Source organism: Musca autumnalis, unplaced genomic scaffold (genome assembly GCF_047663935.1).
Source record: "Musca autumnalis isolate F117 unplaced genomic scaffold, ASM4766393v1 scaffold_1, whole genome shotgun sequence".
Taxonomy (NCBI): Eukaryota; Metazoa; Arthropoda; class Insecta; order Diptera; family Muscidae; genus Musca; species Musca autumnalis.
The window spans coordinates 76,778,136-76,790,416 of NW_027411644.1; the positions used below are offsets into that span (position 1 = coordinate 76,778,136).

At 39.0% G+C, this 12,281-nt stretch overlaps 1 protein-coding gene across 13 annotated transcripts in view; it reads right to left on the reverse strand.

The window, feature by feature from the left end:
• The window catches only part of Dys (Dystrophin), a 917,866-nt gene that overhangs the window by 262,594 nt on the left and 642,991 nt on the right, over positions 1-12,281 (reverse strand). For all 13 annotated transcript variants that reach the window (XM_073982338.1, XM_073982331.1, XM_073982322.1 and 10 more), the window contains one exon: positions 7,935-8,107. In XM_073982338.1, the coding sequence (XP_073838439.1) occupies positions 7,935-8,107 (173 nt within the window). The remainder of the gene's footprint in view (positions 1-7,934; positions 8,108-12,281) is intronic.

Below are 12,281 nucleotides of genomic sequence, written 5' to 3' on the forward strand. Positions count from 1 at the left end.
TCTTCAAATGGCGTGGATTTTTAAACAAAATTTTTCCAAAGTCCTCAATATGCGTAGATTTTTAAGAATAATTTTCTAAGGTCCTTAAAACGCATGGCTTTTTAACTAATAATTCTCCAAGGTCCTTAGTAGAAGTGGGTTTTTAAAGAATATTTTTTCCAAGGTCCCAATTTGGGTGGCGTTTTGAAGAATATTTCCTCCAATGTCCTCAACAGGCGTGAATTTTTAAAGAATATTTTTTCCAAGGTCCTTAACAGGTTAAGATTTTTCAACCATATTTTTCCCAAGGCTCTCAAAAGACATGGAGCACAAGAACACGATGTCTTTTGTAGAAGAAGAAGACAATATTTTTCCAAGGTCTTCAAAAGGCGTGGATTTTTAAACAAAATTTTTCCAAAGTCCTCAACATGCGTAGATTTTTAAGAATAATTTTCTAAGGTCCTTTAAAGGCATGGCTTTTGAACTAATAATTCTCCAAGGTCCTTAGTAGAAGTGGATTTTTTAAGAATATTTCCTCCAATGTCCTCAACAGGCGTGAATTTTTAAAGAATATTTTTTCCAAGGTCCTTAACAGGATTAGATTTTTAAACCATATTTTTCCCAAGGCTCTCAAAAGACGTGGAGCACAAGAACACAATGTCTTTTGTAGAAGAAGAAGACCGTGTGATATTCTACAAAAGTCTTGTTATAGCATATAACCAGGTCTTCTTATAGAAGACCACGAGGTCTTCCGATAGAAGACGACGATAGAAGGCGACAAAAAGATCTAATAAAAGACCTCAAGATCTTTTTATAGATCTTCTTCTTCTTATAGAAGGCTACAAGGTGTTTTTGTAGAAGACCAAAAGGACTACTTATAGAAGACTACGAGAGCATTTTATAGAAGACCACAATGCCTGCTTGTATAAGACCACAATGTTTATTTATGAAGACGTCAAGATCTTCTTATAGAAGACAATAAGGTCGTCTTATAGAAGACCACAAGGTCATCATATAGAAGACCACAAGGCCTACATATAACACATTAAAGTCTTCTTGTAGAAAACCACAAGGGCTTCCTGTAGAAGTCAACAATGTTTTATTTAAGAAGACCTCAAGGTCTTCTTATAGAAGGCCACAAGGTCTTCTTATAGAAGACCCCAAGGCCTTATAGAAGGCCCCATGGTCTTCTTGTTGAAAAAGACCGCAATGCCTTCATGTCGAAGACTACAACGCCTTATTATAGAAGACAACAACGTATTCTTATAGAAGACCACAGAATTTTCTTGTAAAAGGCCATAAAGTCTTCTTGTAGAAGGCCACAAAGTCTTCTTGTAGAAGACCACAAAGTCTTCTTGTAGAAAACCACAAGGCCTTCGTATAGACTACCACAATGATTTCTTATAGAAGGCCACCACAATGTCTGCTTTTAGAAGATCACAAGGTCTTCTTACAAAAGACCACAAGGTCGTCTTTGAAAACGACCTCCTGCTCGTCTGTAAAGACGATATCTTGCTCGTCTCTAAAGATTTTCTGCAGTTCGTCTATAAAGACTCCCTTCAGCTCATTTATAAAGACTCCCTTCAGCTCATTTATAAAGACTCATTTAACCTCTTTTATAAAGACTCCCTTCAGCTCGTCTATAAACACTCCCTTCTGTCTTTCAATTAAGACTTCTTTCAGCTCGTCTATAAAGACTCCATTCAGCACGTCTATAAAAACGCCTAAAACAGCTTGTGTTATTTTATAACTCATTTGTTAAGTTACCGACATTAATCTATCGGTAGAACTTAACGACTACTTTTTATCGGTCATTTTCCGAATAATGTCGTCAATTGCCGAAATTAGAGGCATTTTAATTTGACCGAATTTTGTCGGTAAGATAGTAAGAGAATCGCTCTTCTTTAAATACTCTCCTTCCATGTCTAAAAAGTGCCTTGTCCCCGCCTATAAAGGGTCCATTCTGTTCGTCTATAAAGACTTTTTTCTGCTCGTCTATAAGGATGACCTTCTCTTAATCTATAAAAATTCCCTTTTGCTCGTCTATAAAATCGTCCTCATGCTTGTCTATAAATATGTCTTCTGTTGGTCTAGTATTTATAATGACTCCCTTTTGCTCGCCTTTACAATACCTTTTTTTGCTCGTCTATAAAAACTACCTTTAGCTCGTCTGTAAAGTCTTCCCTTCAGGTCGTCTGTAAAGACGCTTTCCAGCCCCCCTATTCAGTAACTTTTTAACAACTTTACTCATTGTTTATTTTACAACAATTTCATTTGTTTGTTTTGTAGTTGTTACAATAACAAAAGAAATTTTAACAACTTTTCAATCGATAAAAGTTACAGAATAGGCCTACAGTTCTTCAGTTCATCTATAAAGACGAATTTAGCTCGTTCATCTGTAAAGCCGGCATTCAGCTCGTCGGTCATTAAAGACTCCTTTGTGTTCATCTGGCCATCTTTTCGCCTTTAAATACTACGTTTGGCCTTTGGTGCCCAAAACTTCTAATTTCCTTTATTTGTATTCCAAATTGTTCGAAAAATGTGCCATCATCAAAACAGGAAAATTACAAACAAATTCCAAAGAACAAACACAAGCGAAAATGCTCCACAAAAACAAGAACAATAATAGAAACAAAGAATTTAATTTCCTGTTTAAAGTAATTTCATCATTAGGACACGCTCATTAGAGTCAACATCGGCATCACCATCATCACCAATATTAACAGCATTACATCGAATGATGTGGTGATGCCAGTTGCTGTTATGTGGTGTGGTGTGGTGCCACATTGATGGTGTCACAGTGCCAATGATGACCTTCCTTATCAACACCCATCCGCCACCCTTACACATAGAGCGGTAGGGATATTATTTCTTCTTCAAATACCCAATTATTTTTGGTGGTCGCCAAATTATTTTTATTTTTTTCTCCTTGTCTTTTCTTGATACGCTCAAGTAAAACAATTAGTATTATTTTCCATTAGACTGGAGAAATAATTTGGGGAGAAGTTCTTACGTGGGGTTTTGTGTTGTGTGTGTGGTTGTTTGTCCATCCAGATGAATGATGCGAAAAATTAGAAACCACAAAAGAGAAGAAATTGAAAAAGGAAAAACAATATAAAGGCGCAAAATTAGAAATAACCTAAGAGGAAACCACTTGGGCTGTCATTGACATTTGACAGTTTTTGTGGTTTAATGAAATCCAACACACTAACATACACACACAGACCACAAGTGACTATAAAAGTGTGTGTCCAGCTTATAATGGTATGTTGTTGTTACTTTAATCGTTGTGTCACCTTCTGCTTCTCCTTTTTCGAATTAAGAAAATCCATTATTATTCTGTCTTCCCCCGCCGTAATAATTAAGATGGTTGAGGTGAAAGATGAACTCCATCTTGAAGTAATGACAAATGATAAATCCGCTATATCCGCCCAACAAACACACGTGCAGCAACAGCAGCCATGTGCCTGTGGCTAGTTGTAAAATAAATCTTAGGGGAACGAACACCTTAAGACAGAGATTACGAGCGGTGTTTCCGACTACATTCTTGACAAATAAAAATAGTAAAACTTAATGATAATGCTAATGACAGACATTTGTTTCATGGTACTCCAAAGGCGGTCCAGGTTGTAGATTAAATTTAAGGAAGATAAGTTGTGAAGAAAGCGGCCTTTTAAAAATGTACAAATAGCAGGAAAAGCAGATAGGAATATTTAAAATGACAAAAGGGTCATTAAACTTAAAGCTTTAACATTTGAAAAAATACTAAACGGCTGAAAGGAACCTTCACAGGCGCGCATAAGGGACTCCTAACCTAATCGTCTTTATGGACGAGCTGTGAAGGTCGTTTTTATATAAGATCTGAAGGTCGTCTTTATAGACGAGCTGAAGGTCGTCTTTATACACGAGCTGAAGGTCGTCTTTATACACGAGCTGAAGGTCGTCTTTATAGACGAGCTAAAGGTCGTCTTTATAGACGAGCTAAAGGTCGTCTTTATAGACGAGCTAAAGGTCGTCTTTATAGACGAGCTGAAGGTCGTATTTATAGACGAGCTGAAGGTCTTCTTTATAGACGAGCTGAAGGTCGTCTCTATAGACGAGCTGTGAAGATCGTCTCTATAGACGAGCTGTGAAGGTCGTCTCTATAGACGAGCTGAGAAAGTCGGGTCTATAGACGAGCTGTGAAGGTCGTCTCTATAGACGAGCTGTGAAGGTCGTTTCTATAGACGAGCTGTGAAGGTCGTCTTTTATAGACGAGCTTAAGGGCCTATTTTATAGACGAGCTAAAGGTCGTCTTTATAGACGAGCTGTAGGCCGTCTTTATAGACAAGCTGAAGGTCGTCTTTATAGACGAGCTGAAGGTCGTCTTTATATAAGAGCTGAACGTCGTCTTTATATAAGAGCTGAACGTCGTCTGTGAAGGTTCTCTTTATGGAAGATCTGTGAAGCTCGTCTGTATTGACGAGCTGTGAAGGTCGTCTTTGTGGACGAGCTGTGAAGGTCGTCTCTATAGACGAGCTGTGAAGGTCGTTTCTATAGACGAGCTGTGAAGGTCGTTTCTATAGACGAGCTGTGAAGGTCGTCTTTTTGGACGAACTATAAAGGTCGTCTTTATGGACGAGCTTTGAGGGGCCTCTTTTATAGACGAGTTTAAGGTCGCCTTTATAGACGAGCTAAAGGTCGTCTTTATAGACGAGCTAAAGGTCGTCTTTATAGACGAGCTGTAGGCCGTCTTTATAGACGAGCTGAAGGTCGTCTTTATAGACGAGCTGAACGTCGTCTGTGAAGGTTCTCTTTATGAAAGACCTGTGAAGGTCGTCTTTATGGACGTGCTGTGAAGGTCGTCTTTGTGGACGAGCTGTGAAGGTCGTCTCTATAGACGAGCTGTGAAGGTCGTCTCTATAGACGAGCTGTGAAGGTCGTTTCTATAGACGAGCTGTGAAGGTCGTTTCTATAGACGAGCTGTGAAGGTCGTCTTTTATAGACGAGCTTAAGGGCCTATTTTATAGACGAGCTAAAGGTCGTCTTTATAGACGAGCTGTAGGCCGTCTTTATAGACGAGCTGTAGGCCGTCTTTATAGACAAGCTGAAGGTCGTCTTCATAGACGAGTTGAACGTCGTCTTTATATACGAGCTGAACGTCGTCTGTGAAGGTTCTCTTTATGGAAGATCTGTGAAGGTTGTCTTTATGGACGAGCTGTGAAGGTCGTCTTTGTGGACGAGGTGTGAAGGTGTCTTTTTGGACGAACTATAAAGGTCGTCTTTATGGACGAGCTTTGAAGGGCCTCTTTTATAGACGAGTTTAAGGTCGTCTTTATAGACGAGCTAAAGGTCGCCTTTATAGACGAGCTAAAGGTCGTCTTTATAGACGAGCTAAAGGTCGTCTTTATAGACGAGCTAAAGGTCGTCTTTATAGACGAGCTGAAGGCCGTCTTTATAGACGAGCTGTAGGCCGTCTTTATAGACGAGCTGAAGGTCGTCTTTATAGACGAGCTGAAGGCCGTCTTTATAGACGAGCTGAAGGCCGTCTTTATAGACGAGCTGAAGGCCGTCTGTATAGACGAGCTTAAGGCCGTCTGTATAGACGAGCTGAAGGTCGTCTGTATAGACGAGCTGAAGGTCGTCTTTATAGATGAGCTGAACGTCGTCTGTGAAGGTCGTCTTTATGGACGAGCTGTGAAGGTCGTCTTTGTGGACGAGCTGTGAAGGTCGTCTCTATAGACGAGCTGAGAAAGTCGGGTCTATAGACGAGCTGAGAAAGTCGGGTCTATAGACGAGCTGTGAAGGTCGTCTCTATAGACGAGCTGTGAAGGTCGTCTTTTATAGACGAGTTTAAGGGCCTCTTTTATAGACGAGCTAAAGGTCGTCTTTATGGACGAGCTGTGAAGGTCGTTTCTATAGACGAGCTGTGAAGGTCGTCTTTATAGACGAGCTGTGAAGGTCGTCTTTATAGACGAGCTGTGAAGGTCGTCTTTATAGATGAGCTGTGAAGGTCGTCTTTATAGACGAGCCGTGAAGGTCGTCTTTATAGACGAGCTGTGAAGGTCGTCTTTATAGATGAGCTGTGAAGGTCGTCTTTATAGACGAGCTGTGAAGGTCGTCTTTATAGACGAGCTGTAAAGGTCGTCTTTATAGACGAGCTGTGAAGGTCGTCTTTATAGACGAGCTGTGAAGGTCGTCTTTATAGACGAGCTGTGAAGGTCGTCTTTATAGACGAGCTGTGAAGGTCGTCTTTATAGACGAGCTGTGAAGGTCGTCTTTATAGACGAGCTGTGAAGGTCGTCTTTATAGACGAGCTGTGAAGGTCGTCTTTATAGACGAGCTGTGAAGGTCGTCTTTATAGACGAGCTGTGAAGGTCGTCTTTATAGACGAGCTGTGAAGGTCGTCTTTATAGACGAGCTGTGAAGGTCGTCTTTATAGACGAGCTGTGAAGGTCGTCTTTATAGACGAGCTGTGAAGGTCGTCTTTATAGACGAGCTGTGAAGGTCGTCTTTATAGACGAGCTGTGAAAGTCCTCTTTATAGACGAGCTGTGAAAGTCATCTTTATAGACGAGCTGTGAAGATCGTCTTTATAGACGAGCTGTGAAGGTCGTCTTTATAGACGAGCTGTGAAGGTCGTCTTTATAGACGAGCTGTGAAGGTCGTCTTTATAGACGAGCTGTGAATTTCGTCTTTATAGACGAGCTGTGAATTTCGTCTTTATGGACGAGCTGAAGGTCTATCTTTCTGCACGAATTGAAGTTCGGTTTTAATAGTCGAGCTGAAGGTCGGTCTTTACAGACGAGCTGAAGTTCGACTTTATATATGGGCTGAAGGTTGTCTTTATAGACGAGATGAAGATCTTTTTTAAAGACGAGCTGCAGTTCGTATTTATAGACGAGCTGAAGATAGTCTGTATAGACGAACTGAAGATCGTCTTTTATACAGCTTTATAAACAGACAGAAGGAGGAGATTAGTGGGAGTGTTTAGACGAGTTTAAGGAAGTTTTTATAGCTTAACTAAGAGAGAAGTATATATGTCAGCCGAAGGGGCACTTTATTGGTTAGCTAAGGGAAGTCCTTATAGTCAGCTGAAGGGGGGAGTTCGCCCTTGTCATGTAATGGATGTTCATGGGATATTTTTGTAGTTTTATTAAATCTCCTTTTATACCTTTCCCAAATTATTTCGACGCCTCCAAACAATAGTATGCTAAGTCGACTTAGCATGTTTTCAAGTTCTTTACATTTTTATATTTAACGTCCTTTAACTTAAATTCTGTCAAATTTTGGTAATGATCGGACAATCCGAACAGAAGTTATAAACAAATATTTACTTAGAATAGTACTGAAGGTCAAAGAAATTTCCGAACTTTTAGAGCTTGTCCTGCAAAACTCGCTTTTCAGAATTATCAAACTATTATTTGGAGGTGTCGAACGTCCTTTAACTTAAATTCTGTCTAATTTTGGTAATAATCGGTCAGTCCGAACAGAAGTTATAAACAAATATTTACTTAGAATAGTACTGAAGTTCAAAAAAATTTCCAAACTTTGAGAGCTTCTCCTGCAAAACACACTTTTTAGACTTAGCATACTATTATTTGGAGGTGGCGATTTGTTAATATTAATCATACGTACATATCCCCCCTAATTCAAATCAATCATACGTCACACCCTCTTCATTTGTAGCTTTAGCTCCAAGAACAAAGCAATTACACGTCGAATAAATATGAAATTATAATAACTTTGGCTTACGGCAAACATTGCTTAGAAAAAAATTCAACTCAATTTTCTTGCATCGTTTACCTTTCGGAAATTACTTATTTTACATAGGGAGTCAAGATGTCTCCGGTATATTTTTCCATTTTTTGTAATAATTTTTTCTTCGAATAACAATGACTCTCCTTACTTTCATATTCAATGTGTTTTTTCTCTTCTTCTTCTTTTTCTGTTTTGAGTTATGAATTTCCAACTTACCTTATGGCAATACTTTTCGATTTCAAATTATTCCAACGTTGATTCATTTCATCCAGACGTCGTTGTAGCATAACGGCATCTTCTTGTGAGGTAAGTGAACCCAACAATTTACGTCCAGTACCATCGAGACGATCATAAACCACACGATGTGTTTCAATTTCCGATTGTAAATCCTACAAGGAAAATGGATGGAATACAAAGAATAAGTAAAAAGGATATAAAAATACACACATTACAGGCAAAAATGTTTAGGACATGGCATAAAAAAGTGATGTAGTTGGTGTTGTTAGTTGTTATACACATACATATATGCATGTTTTTATTTATATGCTAACGTAAAAATCTATTTATAACTTTAGCAACAATATTGTGAAAAAATACAAGCGCCCACAAGGTCCCCCCAAACATCCAATCTAATACAACAACTAGTAAAAAAGGAAGTTGCTTGCTTGTTTTTGATGTATTTTTGCTTCACATAAACGGATATTTATAGGCATTCTATTATGTTTGAGAGGAGGGAGGGAGGGAGGGAAGTGTACACATGAATGTTTATGTACAAACATTTGTGACATTCATTGTTATGCATATTTGCAGCAAAAACTTAGCCATACATACATAATATAAATATTATGTATTTTTCCATTTGTTTATACTCTTTTTCTATCGTTTTTTCTGTCAGCTATCAAAAAACTTGAATTCAGTAAAACATAACGGGAAAATAAAACAGAGGTTTTTTATGGGCAAGCCAATGCCACTATAGGTAATTTGCCCTGTTTTTGAGACAAAAATTAATAACAGCGGAATTAAAGGATTTTTTAACTTTTTAAATTATTTATGTGTAAAAGTGAGATAAAATAAAGATTTTTGTAGATAAATTCGGATATAAGGAACAACGGTTATATAACGAACAAAGCTATTTTTTCCAATGTCATTTTCATTAGTTTTCTTATACACAACAAACTGATGAAAACGATCACGGTAGTAAGTAACACAAATTTTGTCCCCGCGAGTAGATTTTCCAACGAATAGTTACTACAGATTTGTATATTTTTTGAATATACGTTAATAAAGCCGAGTTTAGTATTCCTTTAAACCGTATCAATGATTAATATGTAATAGAGAGATAAAATAATAAAGCTTACTACTGCCGCACCGTTTATAGAAAACAACGGAAATACCGAACAATTGTTGCCATTACTTATTTTACTTGCAATGAAATTATAAACAACAATATTTTTTACATTTATTATTTATTTCCTCAAACCAAACTTCCTCAATTTTATTGAGAAGTAACCTAATAAAATAATATAGCTGCCATGACGTAAAACATGAGTTTGGTTGCGGATTCGTAGTTAGTCGGAGACTAAAACATCTTGTATCCAGCTTCACCCCAGTGAATGAAAGACTTGCTGCAATTCGAATAAAAGCAAAATTCTTCAACATTAGCTTTATTTGCGCTCATGCTCCCACTGAAGAAAAGGACGAACAGACCAAAGATATATTTTACGAGCGCTTAGAAGAAAGATATGACCGTTGCTGTGCCCATGACATTAAAATCATTCTAGGCGATTTTAATGCCAAAATTGGAATGGAGAATGTCTGTGGCCCAACAGTCGGGAAATTCAGTCTCCACAGTGAAACATCTGACAATGGTATGAGGCTGATAGGCTTCGCAGCTGCAAAAAACATGGTAGTTAGCAGTACCAAATTTAATCATCTCGATATTCATAAGGGCAACTGGCTGTCTCCAGATCAGAAAACGAGAAATCAAATTGATCATGTTGTGATAGATGGAAGACATTCATCGAGTGTGTTGGATGTACGATCGTTCCGAGGCGCAAACATTGATTCGGACCACTACCTTGTTGCAGAAAAGGTACGCACCCGCTTAAACTTAGCAAACAAAGTACGAACAGACACAACACGAAAGTTAGACATCGGTAACCTGAAATCACAACAGATAGCCACAGCATATTCCACTCAGCTAGCCCAATTGCTTAATCAAAGCACTCCTCATCCCGATAACATATCAGCGCAATGGCAAAGCATTGCCCACTCCATGCAAACAGCCGCAAAATCCATACTTGGATACCAGAGACCTCCACCAAGGAATCCATGGTATGATCAGGAGTGTCGTGCTGCCACCGAAGAGAAAAATGCGGCATATAGGGCTACTTTACAATCCGCAGCAACGCGTAGCGCACGAGAGAGATACAGGGAGAAAAGGAGAGAGGAGAAACGTTTTTTCCGCAGGAAAAAGAGAGAGACGGAAAAGCGGGAGTGTGAAAAAATCGAGATGTACAGGAGCCAGAATGAAGTCCGAAAATTCTACCAAAGAGTCAAGCATCAAACTGATGGCTTTGGTACAGGCACATCCTCCTGTAGAGACCAGCAAGGTAATTTGGTAACTGATACAGATAGTGTACTCAGGATATGGAAAGAACATTTTTCAAATCTGTTGGTATCCAATAGCAGCGTAGACGACGAAGATACCACAGTCCCAATCCCAGAAGATGGTGTTAAATGTATACCGCCCAGCCAAGATGAGGTAAGGACAGCAATAAATCGGCTGAAGAATAATAAGGATGCAGGGGCCGATGGCTTACCAGCCGAGCTGTTCAAAACCGGAGGCGACACGCTGATAAGGTGTATTCATCAGCTAGTTAGCACCATCTGGCAGGAAGAACGAGTACCCATCGATTGGAACCTGAGTATCCTGTGCCCCGTCCACAAGAAGGGAGATAAGACTGTATGCTCTAACTATAGGGGCATAAGTCTACTCCCTATTGCTTACAAGATCGTGTCAGGGATATTGTGCGAACGACTAAAGCCTATGGTCAACGAGATAATTGGACCATACCAATGCGGCTTTAGACCTGGCAAGTCCACCATTGACCAGATATTTACCCTGCGGCAAATCCTGGAGAAGACCCAAGAGATGCAGATCGACACCTACCACCTTTTTGTCGATTATAAAGCAGCCTTCGACAGCCCGCTGCGTTCAAAAGTATTACAAGCCATGTCTGAATTTGGTATCCCCGCAAAGCTCATCCGGCTTTGTAAAATGACTTTGACTGACACGAGGTCCTCAGTTAAAATAGGAAAGAACCTCTCCGAAGAGTTTGGTACCAAAAGAGGTTTCAGAGAGGAGACTGTGGAAGTTGGTTCCTATAATATTGAAGTAGTAAAAGACTTTGTCTACCTCGGCACCTCCGTAAACATAACAAACGACATCAGTTGTGAAATAAAAAAAAGAATTGTATTGGCTAACAGATGCTACTTTGGTTTAAGTAAGCAGTTTATAAACAAAGTCATATCTCGTCAAACAAAAATAACGCTCTACAAAACACTGATACTACCCGTGCTGACGTATGGTTCCGAAGCCTGGGTACTTGCGCAAGCAGACATGGCAGTGCTTGGTGTGTTTGAGAGAAAAATTCTTCGAAAGATCTACGGACCAATTTGCGTTGACGGTGAATATCGACGTCGCATGAACCACGAACTGTATTTGCTATACAACAACATAAATATTGTTAAACGTATCGAGATGCAGCGATTGCGTTGGCTAGGCCATATTATAAGAATGAGCGATGATGAACCCGCTAAAAAGGCGTATAAATACGGACCGCTTGGCGGTGCACGCAGAATTGGCAGGCCAATGAATAGATGGCGCAAACAAGTGGATGATGAGATGAAAAGGCGCGGTATTCCAGAGTGCGAAGCAACAAATAGAGAGGAATGGAATTCTTGTCTTAGTTCGGCCTATGGAACAAATGTTCTGTAATGGGCCAGCTAAGTAAGTAAGTAACCTAATAAAATCTCATAAATATAAAAAAACGGGCAAAATCGGGCTTTGAAACCTAGTAATACCATTGCAAAAGATTTTCAGTAATGTGTTCTAGGTGGCAGAATCACGGCCAAACACGGCCAATTTAGTACAAGTCTATATGAAGTGAGTTAAGAAAAATAAAATATTTATTTCTGACTTTTCGTGTTTTTTGGTCGCTACCCAAAATGTTTAAGCTATATTATATATTAAACTAGCTAAATCCGGTGCGCTTCGCTACCCCGACTAAGATAAAATATAGTGGAATGCTATAATTATATTAACTTTTTTATATTTTAACGTATAAATATAGGAGGATGTCATGGAGCTACTATGGTAGTAAAGCCTTAAGCCCTATAATCTTACACTAATTAATTTCTCTTTATTTCTACAGATAGGGTTTCTTTGGAGATCTACCTGACTGAATTAATTTTGAGAATAGAACCAGGTTTGAAAACCTTAAGTTTGAGGATAGTTTTAATTTCTTTTATATGTACAGGGGACTTATTTTTCCAGGTCAT